Source organism: Arachis ipaensis, chromosome B10 (assembly GCF_059453495.1).
Source record: "Arachis ipaensis isolate K30076 ecotype BB chromosome B10, ASM5945349v1, whole genome shotgun sequence".
Taxonomy (NCBI): Eukaryota; Viridiplantae; Streptophyta; class Magnoliopsida; order Fabales; family Fabaceae; genus Arachis; species Arachis ipaensis.
Window position 1 is genome coordinate 146090645 of NC_142435.1, and position 15017 is coordinate 146105661.

Consider the following 15017-nt stretch of genomic DNA (forward strand, 5'->3'; position numbering starts at 1 on the left):
GAATTGTCGCGCCGTCGCGTCACTGCCGAGCTGCGTCGTTTCTGCCGCTGCCTTCTTCATGCACCATCGTCGAAGTCACTGGAGGGAGAGAGAGAGAGTTCGCGGCGTTGTGAGGGAAAGGGATCACCGCCGCTGCCATTCACCGTGTCAACTCGTCCCTGTCGCGTCCACCAGCCGCCGAGGAAGCCACTGCCACTAACCCCAGCCGTGCCACCGCCATTGAGCCCAGACAAGAGAGAATAGACGCGAGCCTGGAACCCTGACGGGCTGGGGGAACCGAGTGTGGTGCTGACGGCGTCTGTGGAACGGCCTCTTCTCATCGTTCCTCTTCTCGTCGCCGTCGCACGAAGGTCAGCGACTCCGTGTTGAGCTCGTGGCGTTTGGTCTCATTGCTCTCTCTCTTTCTCTGCGTTGAGGTCCCTCTTCGAGCTCTCTCTCACTCTCTGTCCGAGCTCAAATCCGTCGCCGTCAGTTCTCATTCCTCCGTCGCCGCCACTTCTCTTCCTCCCTCGCCGCAGGTAAGCACAAGCACTGCTTCAATATATTTTTGCTTGTTTTGTAATAATGCTGATTCTGAGTTGCTGAGATAATGATACTAAATTACTGATTTTGTTAATTTTTGCTTATTGTGAGTTGCTGATTTTCTGAAATAATATTGTTGCTGGATTTCTGATTTTCTGATTTCATGAGTTAATTTTATTGATGGTTAATTTATTTAATTTGTTGAATGCTGGTGTGATTCTGAATTCAATTTAATTTGAATTCTGAGTTTGGAATTGGATTCAATTTAGTTTTTGTTGCTTATGTATTGAAAAAGTGGCGTTATTCTTTAGAATAAACGGTACCTGAAGCCTGCAGTGCGAGGAGTGAATCCATGTCTATGGCTGCTGCGTTAAACCCTCCCAAAACCCCCTTCAAAATCAACCTCACACCCGCTCTTCCGCCTCCCCCAACCTCCTCCGCACTCACTTTCAAACCAAACAACAACTTCCCCACACTCTCTGCCGCCGCACAACCACAAGAACACGGCGCTATGCTCGACACTCTTCTCAACAGCACACGCAAGAACCAAGTGCTCCACTCCATTAGAACCACCTCCCCCTTCAACTGCCTCTCCGAAACAAATCTTCACCATACAGTTCCCACCCTCACCTCCAAAACCAGGGGAAAGGTGCATATTTCCCTCTTTAATCCTTCTCCAATTTATCTACTCATTAATACAAATGAATGTAAGTCAAGATTTCTTGTAAAATTGCAACAGTAATATAAAAGCAGAAAACATTGTACTAAAACAAACCATCTGAAAAATTGATGAATTTGGTTACTTGTGGTCTTATGCCACAGGTTAGAGACATATATGATAGTGGAGAGTACCTTATTCTGGTTACTACTGATCGCCAGAGTGCATTTGATAGAGTCCTTGCTTCAATTCCCTTCAAGGGACAGGTTTTGTGTTCTTATTCTCTATCCTTGTTCTCTGTATGAACAGTTTACTTTTTTTTTTATCATGGATCACACTCAATGTTCTTTATTCCGACTTGCAGGTGCTTAACCAGACAAGCTTGTGGTGGTTTGAGAGAACCCAGCATATAACTGCTAATGCCGTTGTGTCCACTCCTGATCCTAATGTTACCATAGCAAAGAAATGTTCTGTTTTCCCTGTTGAGTTTGTTGGTGAGTGTTTTGTTAATTGGTATTTCGGATTGGTGCTTGCATACACATTTTATCAAATGATTTCAATGGCTATGAATTGGCATATATGTTTGGTATAGGTTGTGGAGGAGGAGTTAGTTTGCTGGAAATGATAGCTTGAAAAGTACGATAGAAATAGAATATATTTCCCCGGAGCAACTGGGATAAAAGTAAACATTGCAGTTATCATTAAGTGCTCTAAGTTTATTCATGCTACCCAAACTTCAACATGCTATGCTCATTCTTTATTCATGTTGCTGTCAATATTATCAAAATATTTTCTTTACAAAAGCGGAAATGAGGATTCTAGAAACTGTTTGTTGACACTTTATTACTGTTGGTTTGTAGCTAGAGGGTTTGTGACTGGAAGTACTGATACTTCATTATGGACAGTCTACAATAAAGGCATCCGGAACTATTGTGGCAATGCCCTCCCAGATGGTGAGGTCCCTATATTTTTTGTTTTGCATTCTTACAATTGTTTCTCTCTTTTTTTAATAGGCTATAATGTTATATAACACATAACAGGTTTGGTAAAAAACCAAAAGCTGGCTGAAAATATACTCACACCTACAACCAAAGCTGCAGATCATGATGTTCCTGTAACTCCAGATGAGGTATTATTCCTTGTACTCTCATCTGCATCTATCTTTTCAATACAATTGAAGTTACAGTGAAAGACTAGTTTTAGAGACCAAAGGAATGAATAGGCAGATCAAATAATGTTGAAGGAATAAGAAACAATAGGCAGATCTATCTTATTATGCTGTTTTTTTCTTCCCTTTTTTCTAAAAAAGACAGCGTCAATGTTTTTCTTCAGGTGGATACTATTATTTTCTTAAGAGCCTAGTTCATATCATACAGTACAGTTTCTTCTTGATACCAGTGAGGTTATGATTAATGATGGATAATGTTTTTAATATTTTTAATAATTTTCTTTTATCTAACCTTCTCAATTCTTTTTATAATCCATTTCCCTTGCAGATTATAGAAAGGGGATTAATGACAAGAGCTGATTATGAGGAAGTCAGCAGAAAAGCTTTAAGTCTGTTTGAATACGGTCAGGTAATTGAGCATTTTATCATGTCATTTGTAAATTTTGTGAAATGAAAAAAGTAACGGCATGCCTTCTCAATGTATCCCAAGACAGTAACGACACATTCTCAATGTATGTGCTATCTGTTATTTGGATTATAGAAATGAATAGATGGTGTAGACTTATTTTTCAATGAAAATCTCTAACTTGTCCATGTATTCTTTTCAATAATGCCTTACTGGAACAAAAGTATAAATACCATCTCCTTGTGATGAGTGGGAAGCTTATCTTTATTATTGCTGTGATGCAATTTGACTTTTGACATTGGCTTGCTTTGATGAAATTTGAATTTCCAGCGTGTGGCTTCAGAACATGGCCTTATATTGGTTGACACAAAGTATGAATTTGGGAAGGCAGAGGACGGTTCAATTATGTTGATTGATGAGGTTCAGTGAATCCCTGATGTTTATTAGATTCTGAAATGCACTCCACACAATTTATGAATATAGAATAAAGTTTCGTTTTTGAAAATTGTAGGTGCACACTCCTGATTCAAGTAGATATTGGATTGCCAATTCTTATCTTGAGCGCTTTCAAAATGGTTTGGAGCCTGAAAATGTTGATAAGGTGCTCTATACATTTTATTTTTTTGCTTAAAGGTTTAGGGATATGTTAGCTTATTTTGAATTGCTAGTCTTTGTTCTCTTCATTCATAAAATATGGACAATTAAGTAATCTGTTGATCTTTAAAAAATAAATTTTTAGGAGTTCTTGAGGCTGTGGTTCAAAAATCACTGCAACCCTTATGAAGATGAGGTATTTTTTATTTTATACTTGTAATTAACTAGATTGTATGCTTTAATAAGGTTTCAAATCACACTAATGAATCTTGTTCAGGTTCTTCCTGAAGCTCCTGAAGATCTTGTTTGTGAATTGTCTTGGCGGTATTTCTCTAAAACTAACTCCTTTTTTTTCCACTTGATATGTGCTTCTTTGTGATAAATACACAAATAAATTGCCTATAGAATTATGTGTTTCTTGGTTTTCGGAATCAGAATTGCTTGAATTAATCATTCAATTTTTACACAAAGATGCTTCAACCATGGTTTTGGTTGCATGGCACGTCTGTCATGTCTAATCCTCATTCAAATAGATCTACCTGCTGCTTTATTTCTCCAAACCAACGTGTAATCTTGTCGTTATACTAATTCTGTTGGACAGATACATTTTCTTGTATGAGACTATAACAAAATCAAAGTTTGAGGTGCTGTCGTCTGAGGTAATCCATATGTTTCAACATTTCGTTTTGGCTATCTATTATCTGATAAAGTCATAGGAATATAACTCCATTTCCTTTTGCAGGAGCCAATACATGAGCGAATATCACGAAATGTTGCATCTGCACTGGCATCTTTGAAGTAGCCTGGGAATCTCGGGACTTTTTCAGTTCTGTATTCTATAGACCCCTTTCTGAGGATATATTTAAAACTTACAAGTAGCAGAAATTCTACCAAGAAGTGTTTTTTTAAATAAAAGAAATTATATAAATAAAGCTTAAAACCAAAAGACGGATGAACATTTAACTCTCATAGAAATCATGCTTGGTCTTTGCCAATTGCGCCATGTATTTAACTTGTATACTTGTCAACCAAACCGATGTCTTTGGCACACATTGTTACTGAATAATGAATGATGAATATTTCATTAACTTATGTCACATATTGCTCTGGATCTTTCTTTCTTCTTATACTCTCTCTCTTCACATGAAGTCTCAGGGAATATTGCTCTGCATCTTCGCTTGGTAATATGACTATGATCAATCATCTTTGTAGTTTAGGGAATTTTTTTATCTTAATTTTTAAGGTTAAATAGGCATATTTTGAAGGATATCAAAGCCAACCTTCTTTTTCGGGTATTGATATCAAAGCCATCTTTATCCAATTAGTTTTCCTTTTGGATTAACAAATTAATTGAGAAGACAAAAAGATGGAAGGAGATTGAGTGAAGTTAATAGGATTTTGGGGTAGTCCAGCTGTTCTAAGAGTGAAGTGGGCACTAGCAGTTAAAGGAATAGAGTGCCGATATGTGGAAGAAGATCTCAGCAACAAGAGTGACATGCTCCTTAAATACAACCCTGTCTACAAAAAGGTACCTGTTCTTGTGCACCAGGGTAAGCCCCTTGCTGAATCACTGCTCATTCTTGAGTATATTGATGAGACTTGGAAGCAAAAACCTCTTCTTCCACATTCTCCTTATGAATGGGCCCAGGCAAGATTCTGGTCCAAATTCGTTGATGACAAGGTAAGAGAGTTGCAGTACCATATTTAGTATCAATCATTTATAGAACTGAGAAAAATGGTCTTAGAGACTATTATGAATTATCAAATCCTCTGAATCATTTAGTTACTAAAAATACTGAAAGCATTTATTTTTAGTAAAGATATATTCAGACACAAAATATAGAATTTTTCTGTGTGTGCTATGAGAGCAGATAAATGCTCTTACTCTTGACTATTTATTGTCTTAGTTTGATGTTAGTTTTTTTTTATTAATATTTTTATTTTACCTGTAATGCTAATGTGCAAGACAATTAATTAATGAGAGCAAGAATAATGATTTATTCTCCAGACACTTGAGAATATCTCCAAAATATAGACAAAAATATGACATAAAATTGTGTCTCTGTCTTTATTACTAGATTTTAGACATATTACAAATTGCACAAATTTCTATTAATAAGGGTGTGTTTGGGAAACTCGTTGGAAGAGAAGAAGCACGTTTAGACTTCTTGAAAGCTTCAACTTTTGGTTTGGCAAATTTTTTTTTCATAAACGCAGAAGTGATTTTGCTACCAAAACCAAGGTTTACAAGAAGCAACTATTTTTAGCTTCTGCGTTTTCCTAACGAGCTTTTAGCCATGGATATTAACCATTTATTTATCTTTTACCAACTTTATCCTTCATATATGTTATTATATTATTTATAAAATTCTTATTATTTCTATTTATATGAGCTCTATTTTTTTATTATTTATTATTTTTATTTTTTTCAACTATTTATTTGATATTATACACTTTTATAATTGTGTTTTTTTGTGTATTATGTTTGTTATTATCTTTTTATAATATGATTTATTGATTCTATTAGGTAAAGTAAATTAAACAAAAAAATTAACTATAAATAATAATAATAATAATAGTAAAAAATTATAGCATACTAAAAAAAGAGTACTAAAAATACTAAAAATATACTATATAAAAAGATCATAAAAAATTTTCAGATTTATTTCGATTACTATAAAGTAAATATTTAATTTTTTATTATTTTTAGTACTCTCTTTTATAATGATAATTCTCATATACTATATTTTAGTGTAATTTTTTATAACATAGATTATGATTCTATTAAAAAAATAAATTAAATAAAAAATTAATCATAGATAATAATAAAATCATAAATGTTGGATTCCAAATTAATATTAAGAATAAGATTATTGAGAGTATTAGAATAAGAGTACGATGTAAAAAAATACTAAAGTAACATTCTTAGTTAATACTTAAAAAAAATGTAACATATTTGATTAAATATTCTTATATATATATATATATATATATATATATATATCTAAAATTTATATTGTTTTATTTTTATTTAAAAATATATTTTATCTATTTTTATATGTTATTTTTATTTTAGTAAATAAATATTAATTTTATTATAAAATTAATTAATAAGATCTATTTAAATATCTAAATTAAAATGATAGGATAATATAAAAAGAATTATTTAAGTTGAGGTCTATTTTAGTAATTTTTTATCTAAAAGTGATTTTGAATGGTATAAGCCAAACAATATTTATTTTACTATAATCAATTTTGATACAAAAATTACCAAACATAAATCACTTTAACACAAACTTACTTTTTATCAAAAGGAAAAGTATAGGTTAACAACATATTATCTGCCAACTTCTGCCAACTCTTATTTATAATTGTGTCATGGAAGTGTGTTCGTGGATGTGTCTAATAATTAATATATTTTAAATACATATATAAAGAGACACATCCAGAAAATATATCTATAAAGACACTTCTATTAAACATAGCTATAAAAAAGATATTTTATTAGACACATCCACGAACACACTTCCATGAAACACAATTATAAATAAAAGTTGGCAGAAGTTGGCAGATATGCTGTTGGTAACGTAGCGGAACCGTTATCAAAATCAAGTTTGCAAAATCAATTTTATACAAACTTCCGTTTACAAACTGTAATCCAAACACACACTAAGTGGTTATAATTTAACGTGGAGTCAAAATTGTGTACTTCAGGGAGATGATAGAATTTCTTATTACAAATGAAGGGTAATTTCAAAAGATATTAAGTACTTATTCATGAAAAATCAGCTTTATGTATTTATGTATAAATATATATATATATATTATTTAATTTGTTTTCAGTATATATTTGTATTTTCATATGTATTAGTGCAAGTTGCTGATTTAGTGGTTATTTTTTGTGTACACGAGTTAATTTAATTGTGTGTGACTCTTTAACTCTTCAGAGTGTATGCCAAGTTGCCAACGGTTGTGGCAGCGTTTTCCAAGGTAGGAGAAGAGCAACAGAAGGCAGCAGAAGAACCTCGAGAGAATCTGAAGAGGCTTGAGGTTGGACTTGAGGGAAAACGCTTCTTTGGAGGTGATAACATTGGCTTTGCGGATATTGCTATGGCTTCCATGCTGGATTGGAATAGCTGAGGAAGTTGTGGCCATCAACCTTATTGATGCAGAGTCAATGCCTAAGTTTAACTCAGGGTTCCATGCTTTTATTGACATTCCAATTATCAAAGAACTCATGGTTCCATGCTTGACATTCCTTCAAGCGTAGACATCATCCCCTTTGAAGGCTATTTCCATTCACATATCGTATATTATATGTGATGCCATCTTACCAAGTTTATTGTTAGGACTAAAACTAGAACAACTAAGAATTAAAGAAGAATATAATAAAAGAGGAAGAGAGGTGATTGTGATTGTATTGAAATTGAGATGAATGTTAGATCTATTCGAGTATAACCAAGAAAAACAATTCTCTTTAATTCAATTCAAGTTAGAGTGAAAATTCCTCATAAACTGCTAAGGATCATTAAATTTAAAAAATCATATATAGAAAAATAATTATTTTTTTTATTTTATTTCTAAAAAAAATCTGTGAGTCCGTCCCTGTTAATGTAGGGAGGTCAAAGAATGTCGTGATTGTTTTAAAAAATAATCATTTTCTTTCCTATTTTTTTTTTATTTTATTTTTCCTTCAAACAAACATCGTCTATAGTGTTATGGATATTATGGATAAGAATAAATAGTTATAGGATAAGGGTTAGATGTTACTGGAATACAATAATCAGCAAAAATAATATCTTAACTATTAAAGTAAGAGAAGCAAAGTGCCTTAGAAATAATATAGTAATCTAATAGATATAATTTTACTAATCCTACCTCGAAATAGAGAAGTCTTATGAAAGACAGAAAAGTCATTGAAATTTTTTTTAAAAAAAAAAATAGACAGAAACTACATTCAAATTACGGAAGATCCTTCAAAAAATAAAAAAAAATAAAAAATAAATTAAATTTTTTATTAATATCTTTTTGTTATATCTATCAAAATAAATATAAAATATTAATTTAATATTTCTAAATATAATATTTTTATTTATATTTTATTTATCAAACATAATTTTATTTCTTTATATTTCTTATCTTGTAGTGTAAACAAAAGCAGCCTATATCATGGCCCCACTATTTAAAAGGTTTTCAAAATAAAACTTTGCTTTCTCGCTCATTTTACATAAACTAATATGCTTAATTTAAATTAGTTTAATAATGATTAACCAGAGTGGAAGTAAAATATAAAAAAATATTTAAAAAAAGTCTGAAGCCGCTTTACCCGTTCCCCCATGGACGAAACATAAACAATTCAAAAATTGAAAGAAACCATAAACGAGAAAGTACCGCTACTTTTCTGATTTATCTGGTTATGACTTTTTGTTTCTTGCGTTTTCTATAATCGATTATATTCGAATCTGAAAGATCCTCTATCTTTCTCTGCACTGCGATAACAAATCCAGAATATTCCAAAAACGCTATGCTCCATCGCCATCACTGTTATCCGAATCCAAGGTATCTTCACTAATCAGTATCCACCGATTCGCATCTCGAACTCGTTGACTCCAACTTCACCTTTTCTCCTATCTTTTCTTCTCAAAAACTCTCTTTCTTTTTTCTTGTTTGTTTTGTAAACGTAATTTTTCCCTGAATGAAACAGCCAGCATTGTTCAGATCTTCTACAACTCAATGTTGTTTAATATTCTTTGTTTTTCGCATGCTGCATTCATGATTTTCAAGAATTGAAGCTGAGTTCTCATGGAAAATTCATCAATTAGGGTTACTTTTCGAGGTCACCGAATCTGAGGATGTTCCTTTTTTTTTTTTAAGCATAAGGTTTTCCTTTTGGCCTGGTTATGTACTTATATTAATCATTTTCTGGAAATTTCAATTATTCTTATATAATATATAGAGAAGTTAGGGTTGGATTTTGGTTCTAGTTCAGGCTCTGAATCTGAGCGTGTTGACTCTTAAATCTTAATTAATAAGGTTCAATAAGGTTTAAAATTTGACGAATTTTCCATTATTAGTAATTTTAAAATTTTTCTTTTGCCTGCTGAACTGGACTTTATCCAGTTTTGGAAAACAAAAACGGAGCTTCCGTGTGTTGATTGAATTTGAAGACATGTGGCGGCTATTTTGTTTTTCTCTGTAATTATTGAGTTTGCTTAAGGAGGAAGTGCTTCTTTTAAGTCGGTGAGATTGATATGAATTGGTCGTCTGGATTCATTGAGAATTTGCTTGGAAATTGAGAACTTCAACCTTGAAGAAGATACTTTAATTTTGCTTATTATACATCTTGGATTGGATTCTGAATTCATTTTAATTGTCGGAATCTTTTGATTGATTTGGATTGGCTTTTGTTCTCTGTATTGGTAAGGAGACAATTGAGTTGATGGGGGGAAAAAATTCTAAGCAGGACAATCATTGGAGGCAGAGTTCATATGGCCGTTCAAGTTCCTCTTCGTCTTCCTGGAATTCATATCCTCAGCCAGCTTATGGTCAGGGGGGTCATGCCTATGAGCCACAACCAACTCCTTATCCCACGGCGCAACCCTATTATGCTCCTCCTCCTCCTACTACTCAAAACTATGGCTATGAACAATCTTATACTAGCAGCGAAGTCACCCGCCCCGATAATAGAAGGAAGTTAGAGAGGAAGTATTCGAGAATTGCTGATAATTACAATTCCATAGATGAGGTAAGAGATGCTTTAAGCGTTGTAGATTTATTTTCATTAGCTGATGCTGATCTGGACTAATATCATGAACTGTGCAATTGACTTCTGAATTGCAGGCATTATTCATCTTTTGAGTTAATTCATTAGGATTTTAGGATCATAAGAGTCAGTAGGTTGTAAAGTAGCTTGTCATGCCTTGCCCTTAAAACTATTGGTGAATGGCTATCTGTTCATCTAGCTTCCAGTTGTGGCCGTTGAGTTTCAATAAACTGAATGCACTGAGGAAAAACATATATACTCCTGATGAATTTAGAGATGTAGATTTGATGAGCGCATTTTTTTTAATACGATTAAGCATTACCTAGCTTGTGATAGTATTCCCTTGCACTCTTCAAATTCCTTTGTCAATGATGGTGCTCCTTTCTCTTTTTCTTGTGTATATTTTAAGAAAACTGGTGATTCTGTAACATTATCTTAAATTTTAATTGTTAACATTCTAGTATTTTTCATGCTTATATTTCTTTATAGGTGACTGAGGCTCTTGCACGGGCAGGCCTTGAGTCTTCCAATCTTATTCTTGGTATCGATTTTACTAAGAGCAATGAATGGACAGGTAAGGTCTTGTATACTTGTAAGCTATAGTTGGAAGCTATGCATTGTGTTTTACCGAAAAGTTTGCTGAATAATGTTTGCAGGAAAGAATTCATTTAATCGAAAAAGCTTGCATCACATTGGGAATGTTCCAAATCCTTATGAACAAGCAATATCTATTCTTGGGAAAACATTGGCTGCATTTGATGAGGATAACTTGATTCCTTGTTTTGGATTTGGAGATGGTATCTCTCTCAAAGCTAATACTAGTTCCGTTATATAATTGTTCTTTGAAGTTTAAATTTTTTAATAGTGGATGCTATAATATCATGGCAGCATCAACACATGATCAAGATGTCTTCAGCTTCTATCCAGATGACAGGTTTTGCAATGGTTTTGAGGAAGTGTTGAGTCGGTACAGGGAAATTGTTCCACATATTCGACTTGCAGGTTATATTTCTACTTCATGTTCTGTTAATCTTCTGGGATCTCTGATGAATCATATTAGGTATTGTAGTACTGAGCCTAATCACACTTATGGATTTATTTTAGGTCCCACTTCGTTTGCACCAGTTGTTGAAATGGCCACGACAATCGTTGAGCAGAGTGGAGGCCAGTACCATGTTTTGGTTATAATTGCAGATGGCCAGGTATTCTATTCTAAACCCAGTATATCAAGTCATAGGACTCCAGTTCCACGATTATTTTTTGTTTCCCTTCCGTTCTTTCTTTCTTCCTTTTTGTTCCCTCTCTCAACTGCAATGCACCTTGAAGTTTCTCATCTTCCTCATATTGCTTTAATACAAACATAAGCCTAGGTTTAGTAGGTGCTTGAGGTGGGATTTTGTTCTGCCTTTTGAGGTTCAATGTGTATAATTTACACACAATTTTTTTTTTATCTTACATCTATATGTTCACTTCCAACAATATCTGATGCAGGTTACAAGAAGTGTTGACACTGAAGGTGGGAGACTAAGTCCACAGGAACAGAAGACTGTAGATGCCATTGTTGAGGCAAGGTGATTGTGCGGTAGTTTTTGCCTTAGAATGTTTTATTTCGTCAAAACATAAAATACATTTTCTTATGTGCCTGGTTTGTCACAGTAAATATCCTCTTTCAATCATATTGGTTGGCGTTGGAGATGGACCTTGGGACATGATGAGAGAGTTTGATGACAATATTCCAGCTCGGGACTTCGATAATTTTCAGGTCCGTACAAAGAATGTACAGCATATTTATTTATTAATAATAACTTAGATACTTTTGTTAGTGGATATTGATATTCTGGCTTTCTCTTTGCTTCTTTAGTTTGTGAATTTCACAGAGATTATGTCAAAGAACATTCCTCCTTCACGAAAAGAGGCCGCATTTGCTCTTGCAGCATTGATGGAAATTCCTTCTCAGTATAAGGCAGCTATAGAGCTTAATCTACTTGGGTAAGTTTTTTGGTTCCACACAGTTTCTATTGGTTTTAATATAGATTCCATCTACTCATTTCTGCTTATAATTTGTGTAGCACTCGGAAAGCCAATGCTCCACAGAGAGTTGCCCTTCCACCACCCATGCATGGTTCAGCATCTCTTGGTGCTTCAAAACCTTACGGGTCAGCATCTTTTGGCACTTCAAAACCTCATGCTGCTAATTTTGAGCCAAGTGTTCCCACTTATCCGAGTGACAGCAGCCTATCTGGCACGACTCATCCGGCCCCAACTCCGAATTATGACAATCTGGTAAAAACTAAAAATTGTTTCTGCTATTAATTTTCGTGTCATGTTCCACGATCAGGTCTTTCTGAGAAACTAGGGTTTCTTTTGCTTTTAGTGACCTAAGTTTTTCCTTCATTTGGCATGATCTTTCCATGCTTCAATTAAGAAATTAGATGACTTGTGTAGAAAGCATCAGTTACCTGATTGGTTTTGTTGCTTCTTTTCCAACTCTTATTGTTCATATTGTTCATATTGTAGATATGTGGTGTAGGGCCTAGGATAGAGACTGAATTTGAATTCGTTCATCTTATGCATTGATTATTCCAGTTGTGACAATGTACATTTAACGAATTAAGTTGGTTATGTACAGCTTTGCCCCATATGTTTGAACAATGCAAAAGACCTGGCCTTTGGATGTGGTCATCAGGTAAGAATAAAATGTTGAATTTGTTGCCTAATTATTTTGATTTCTAATAAGGTTCCAAGGAGAGTGCATGTGACACCTTTTATCTTTTACATGACAGACGTGTTGCGAATGTGGACAAGATCTTGAGACGTGCCCCATCTGCAGGAGCATCATTCACACCAGAATTAAGCTTTATTAGAAACTTGTTTGGTTTAAGTTAAAATTCTTTGAATATTTTTTTATTTAAATTCAATTTTAGGGTTAGATTTGGTTGTGTACAAATTTAGATCAAATGTGTCTCCACCGAAGAAATGTGGTACCCCATCTGCCGTTTGAGTTGTAAGTTGTAATGTGGTACTACTCTCTACATGTACAGTGTGAAATTGCTGTTGAAAAGATCTAATGACCAATAAAAAGATGATGAAAAGATATTAATTTTTGTTTAACTGGTTTTGTGGAAGTATGTTTTTATTGTTATATGAATCTGTCTTTCCAATCTCCCTCTGTCCGAATAATGTAAGTCATTTTATTTAAAATTTTGTTGAATGTGTTACTAGTTACTACCCCTATAATCCTATTGGAACGCAAAAATATTGTATAAATATATAAAAAAATCAATATCAAATTAGTTATTATCATGTACTAGCGTGATAACCCGTGCAATGCACGGGATTTACGAAATTTAAACCTTTTTAAAAGAAAAATACTAAGAATCTATCAAACAATAGATAGCCGTGGTTTCATCTCCGAGTTGGCCTCCTCTCCGCGTTTCACGCCGATTTCCGTCCCAGGTACGTGCGTTTCACCTCCTCGCTTACGCAACGTACTTGCCCTTTTTTCCATTTTTTCACGCAACCTGCCTTCATCGATTTGTTTGAAGAGGTAATGATTACCTGAAACCCTACGAGCTTTGCTTTCTTCTCCTTACTCTGCCCTACGAAGCTCTGTTCAGGAACCCTATTTTCCTGGGACTTTGGTTCGTCGCCGTTCATCCAGCTTAACCATCTTCCAGTGGACGCACAAATGGAAGATCTTCGATCCATCAATCAGGTGCATTCAAACGTTTTTTCATCTTCATCCTTTTTCTTTCGCTTGATTGTGTACTTTTTTCTGATCAATCTTGGTTACTGTTGCAGGGTTAACCCAGATTCAATTGTCTAGGGTTTGAGAAATTTCAAATTGTGCAAAATGTGTTCAATTTTTGTTTTCTGTTCCATGGTTATCCGAAATTGTATTGTCTAGGGTTTCTGAAATTTATAATTGTGCAAATTCTGATCATGTTTGGTATCTGTTCGATGGTTAGACGAGATTTTATTGTGTATGATTTTCTGAGATTTCTTTGATTGCAAATTTGGATCCTTTTTGTTATCTGTTTCAGTGTTATTCCAGATATTATTGTGTAGGGTTTCTGAAAATTGTAATTTGGAAGTTGTGTATGTGACTTGGTTTGTGTGTGGGTTCATGTTTTTGGTTACATTTCTTTTCCACTTGTTGTTAACGTTGAGTATGGTCTATGAATGTTTTTCATCTTCTTTATTTCCTTCTTTAGAATCTCATGTGATTATCAATTCTGCTATTCCTAATCCCTTTGAATTGTTTGCAATGAATGTAGCAATTTATAAGTTTTTCTGCATTTAGATTCAAAATTCTGTTACTTATGTTTTATGTAAAATTTTATGAAGAACTTAAATAATTATAATGAACAAATCTATTGAGTTTTTATACTGTTTTCTCTATTCAGATTCGTCTTCTGTTATATGTATTTGATTTTAAATTTTATGAAGCACTCTCATAATTATATTGAGAGTTGACCCATTGAATGGTTTATTCAAATTTCATGAATCTATTTTTATTCTTTAATTTTGTGTATATTCAACCAATCTATTAACTTTAGATAAAGTCATTTGGTGGTTAGTTGTGGGCTGTGTGAATCATGATGAGGGAATTGGTTTTCTACCTAATATGTTCTATTGGTAGTGACGTGATTGCAAGAATTGATGTATAGCTTGCTGGTTGTACCTTTATATAGCTAATGTATTCTATTGGTGGTTATGTGATTGACAGTTTTTCATTCTTCTTTGTGTATATTTTTTTTCCAGTTTATTTATAAACTTTTTTTCCAATTCATTTGTTGTTTCCTATGTATTCCTAACTAAGACATTTACCAACTCTAAATGTCATCGGTACAATGATTGTTTGGGTTAGTTGATCACTGCCTTCCCTATGGTGAAATGAGATATA

At 33.7% G+C, this 15017-nt stretch overlaps 2 protein-coding genes and 1 pseudogene across 8 annotated transcripts; all 3 read left to right on the plus strand.

Annotated features, from left to right (window-relative positions):
- Window positions 1-424: 424 nt before the first annotated feature.
- On the plus strand, window positions 425-4459 carry LOC107623522 (phosphoribosylaminoimidazole-succinocarboxamide synthase, chloroplastic). Of its 2 annotated transcripts, XM_088485638.1 has the most exons (13): window positions 425-488; window positions 852-1171; window positions 1345-1446; window positions 1545-1674; window positions 2041-2133; window positions 2221-2309; window positions 2677-2757; window positions 3085-3174; window positions 3266-3355; window positions 3494-3544; window positions 3626-3672; window positions 3950-4007; window positions 4091-4459. In XM_088485638.1, exons 2-13 carry the CDS (start codon window positions 875-877, stop codon window positions 4148-4150), a joined length of 1188 nt encoding a protein of 395 aa, XP_088341764.1. In that variant the 5' UTR covers window positions 425-488; window positions 852-874; the 3' UTR covers window positions 4151-4459. The 2 variants fall into 2 exon arrangements, with proteins under 2 accessions (XP_088341764.1, XP_016181325.2); XM_016325839.3 differs by lacking the exon at window positions 425-488 and having other exon boundaries at window positions 864-1171.
- On the plus strand, window positions 4440-7700 carry LOC148582024 (glutathione transferase GST 23-like; annotated as a pseudogene).
- A 936-nt stretch (window positions 7701-8636) lies between these two features.
- Window positions 8637-13222, plus strand: LOC107623465 (E3 ubiquitin-protein ligase RGLG2). Of its 6 annotated transcripts, none has more exons than XM_016325732.3 (12): window positions 8637-8907; window positions 9773-10093; window positions 10601-10685; window positions 10768-10908; window positions 11000-11113; window positions 11216-11313; window positions 11603-11682; window positions 11768-11873; window positions 11973-12100; window positions 12181-12394; window positions 12741-12797; window positions 12895-13222. In XM_016325732.3, the coding sequence occupies exons 2-12, from the start codon at window positions 9788-9790 to the stop codon at window positions 12973-12975; spliced, it is 1410 nt and encodes a 469-aa protein (XP_016181218.1). In that variant the 5' UTR covers window positions 8637-8907; window positions 9773-9787; the 3' UTR covers window positions 12976-13222. The 6 variants fall into 6 exon arrangements, with proteins under 6 accessions (XP_016181218.1, XP_016181219.1, XP_088341744.1 ...); XM_016325733.3 differs by having other exon boundaries at window positions 8693-8907; window positions 9776-10093; XM_088485618.1 differs by having other exon boundaries at window positions 8769-8907; window positions 11000-11313.
- The last annotated feature ends 1795 nt before the right edge of the window (window positions 13223-15017 follow it).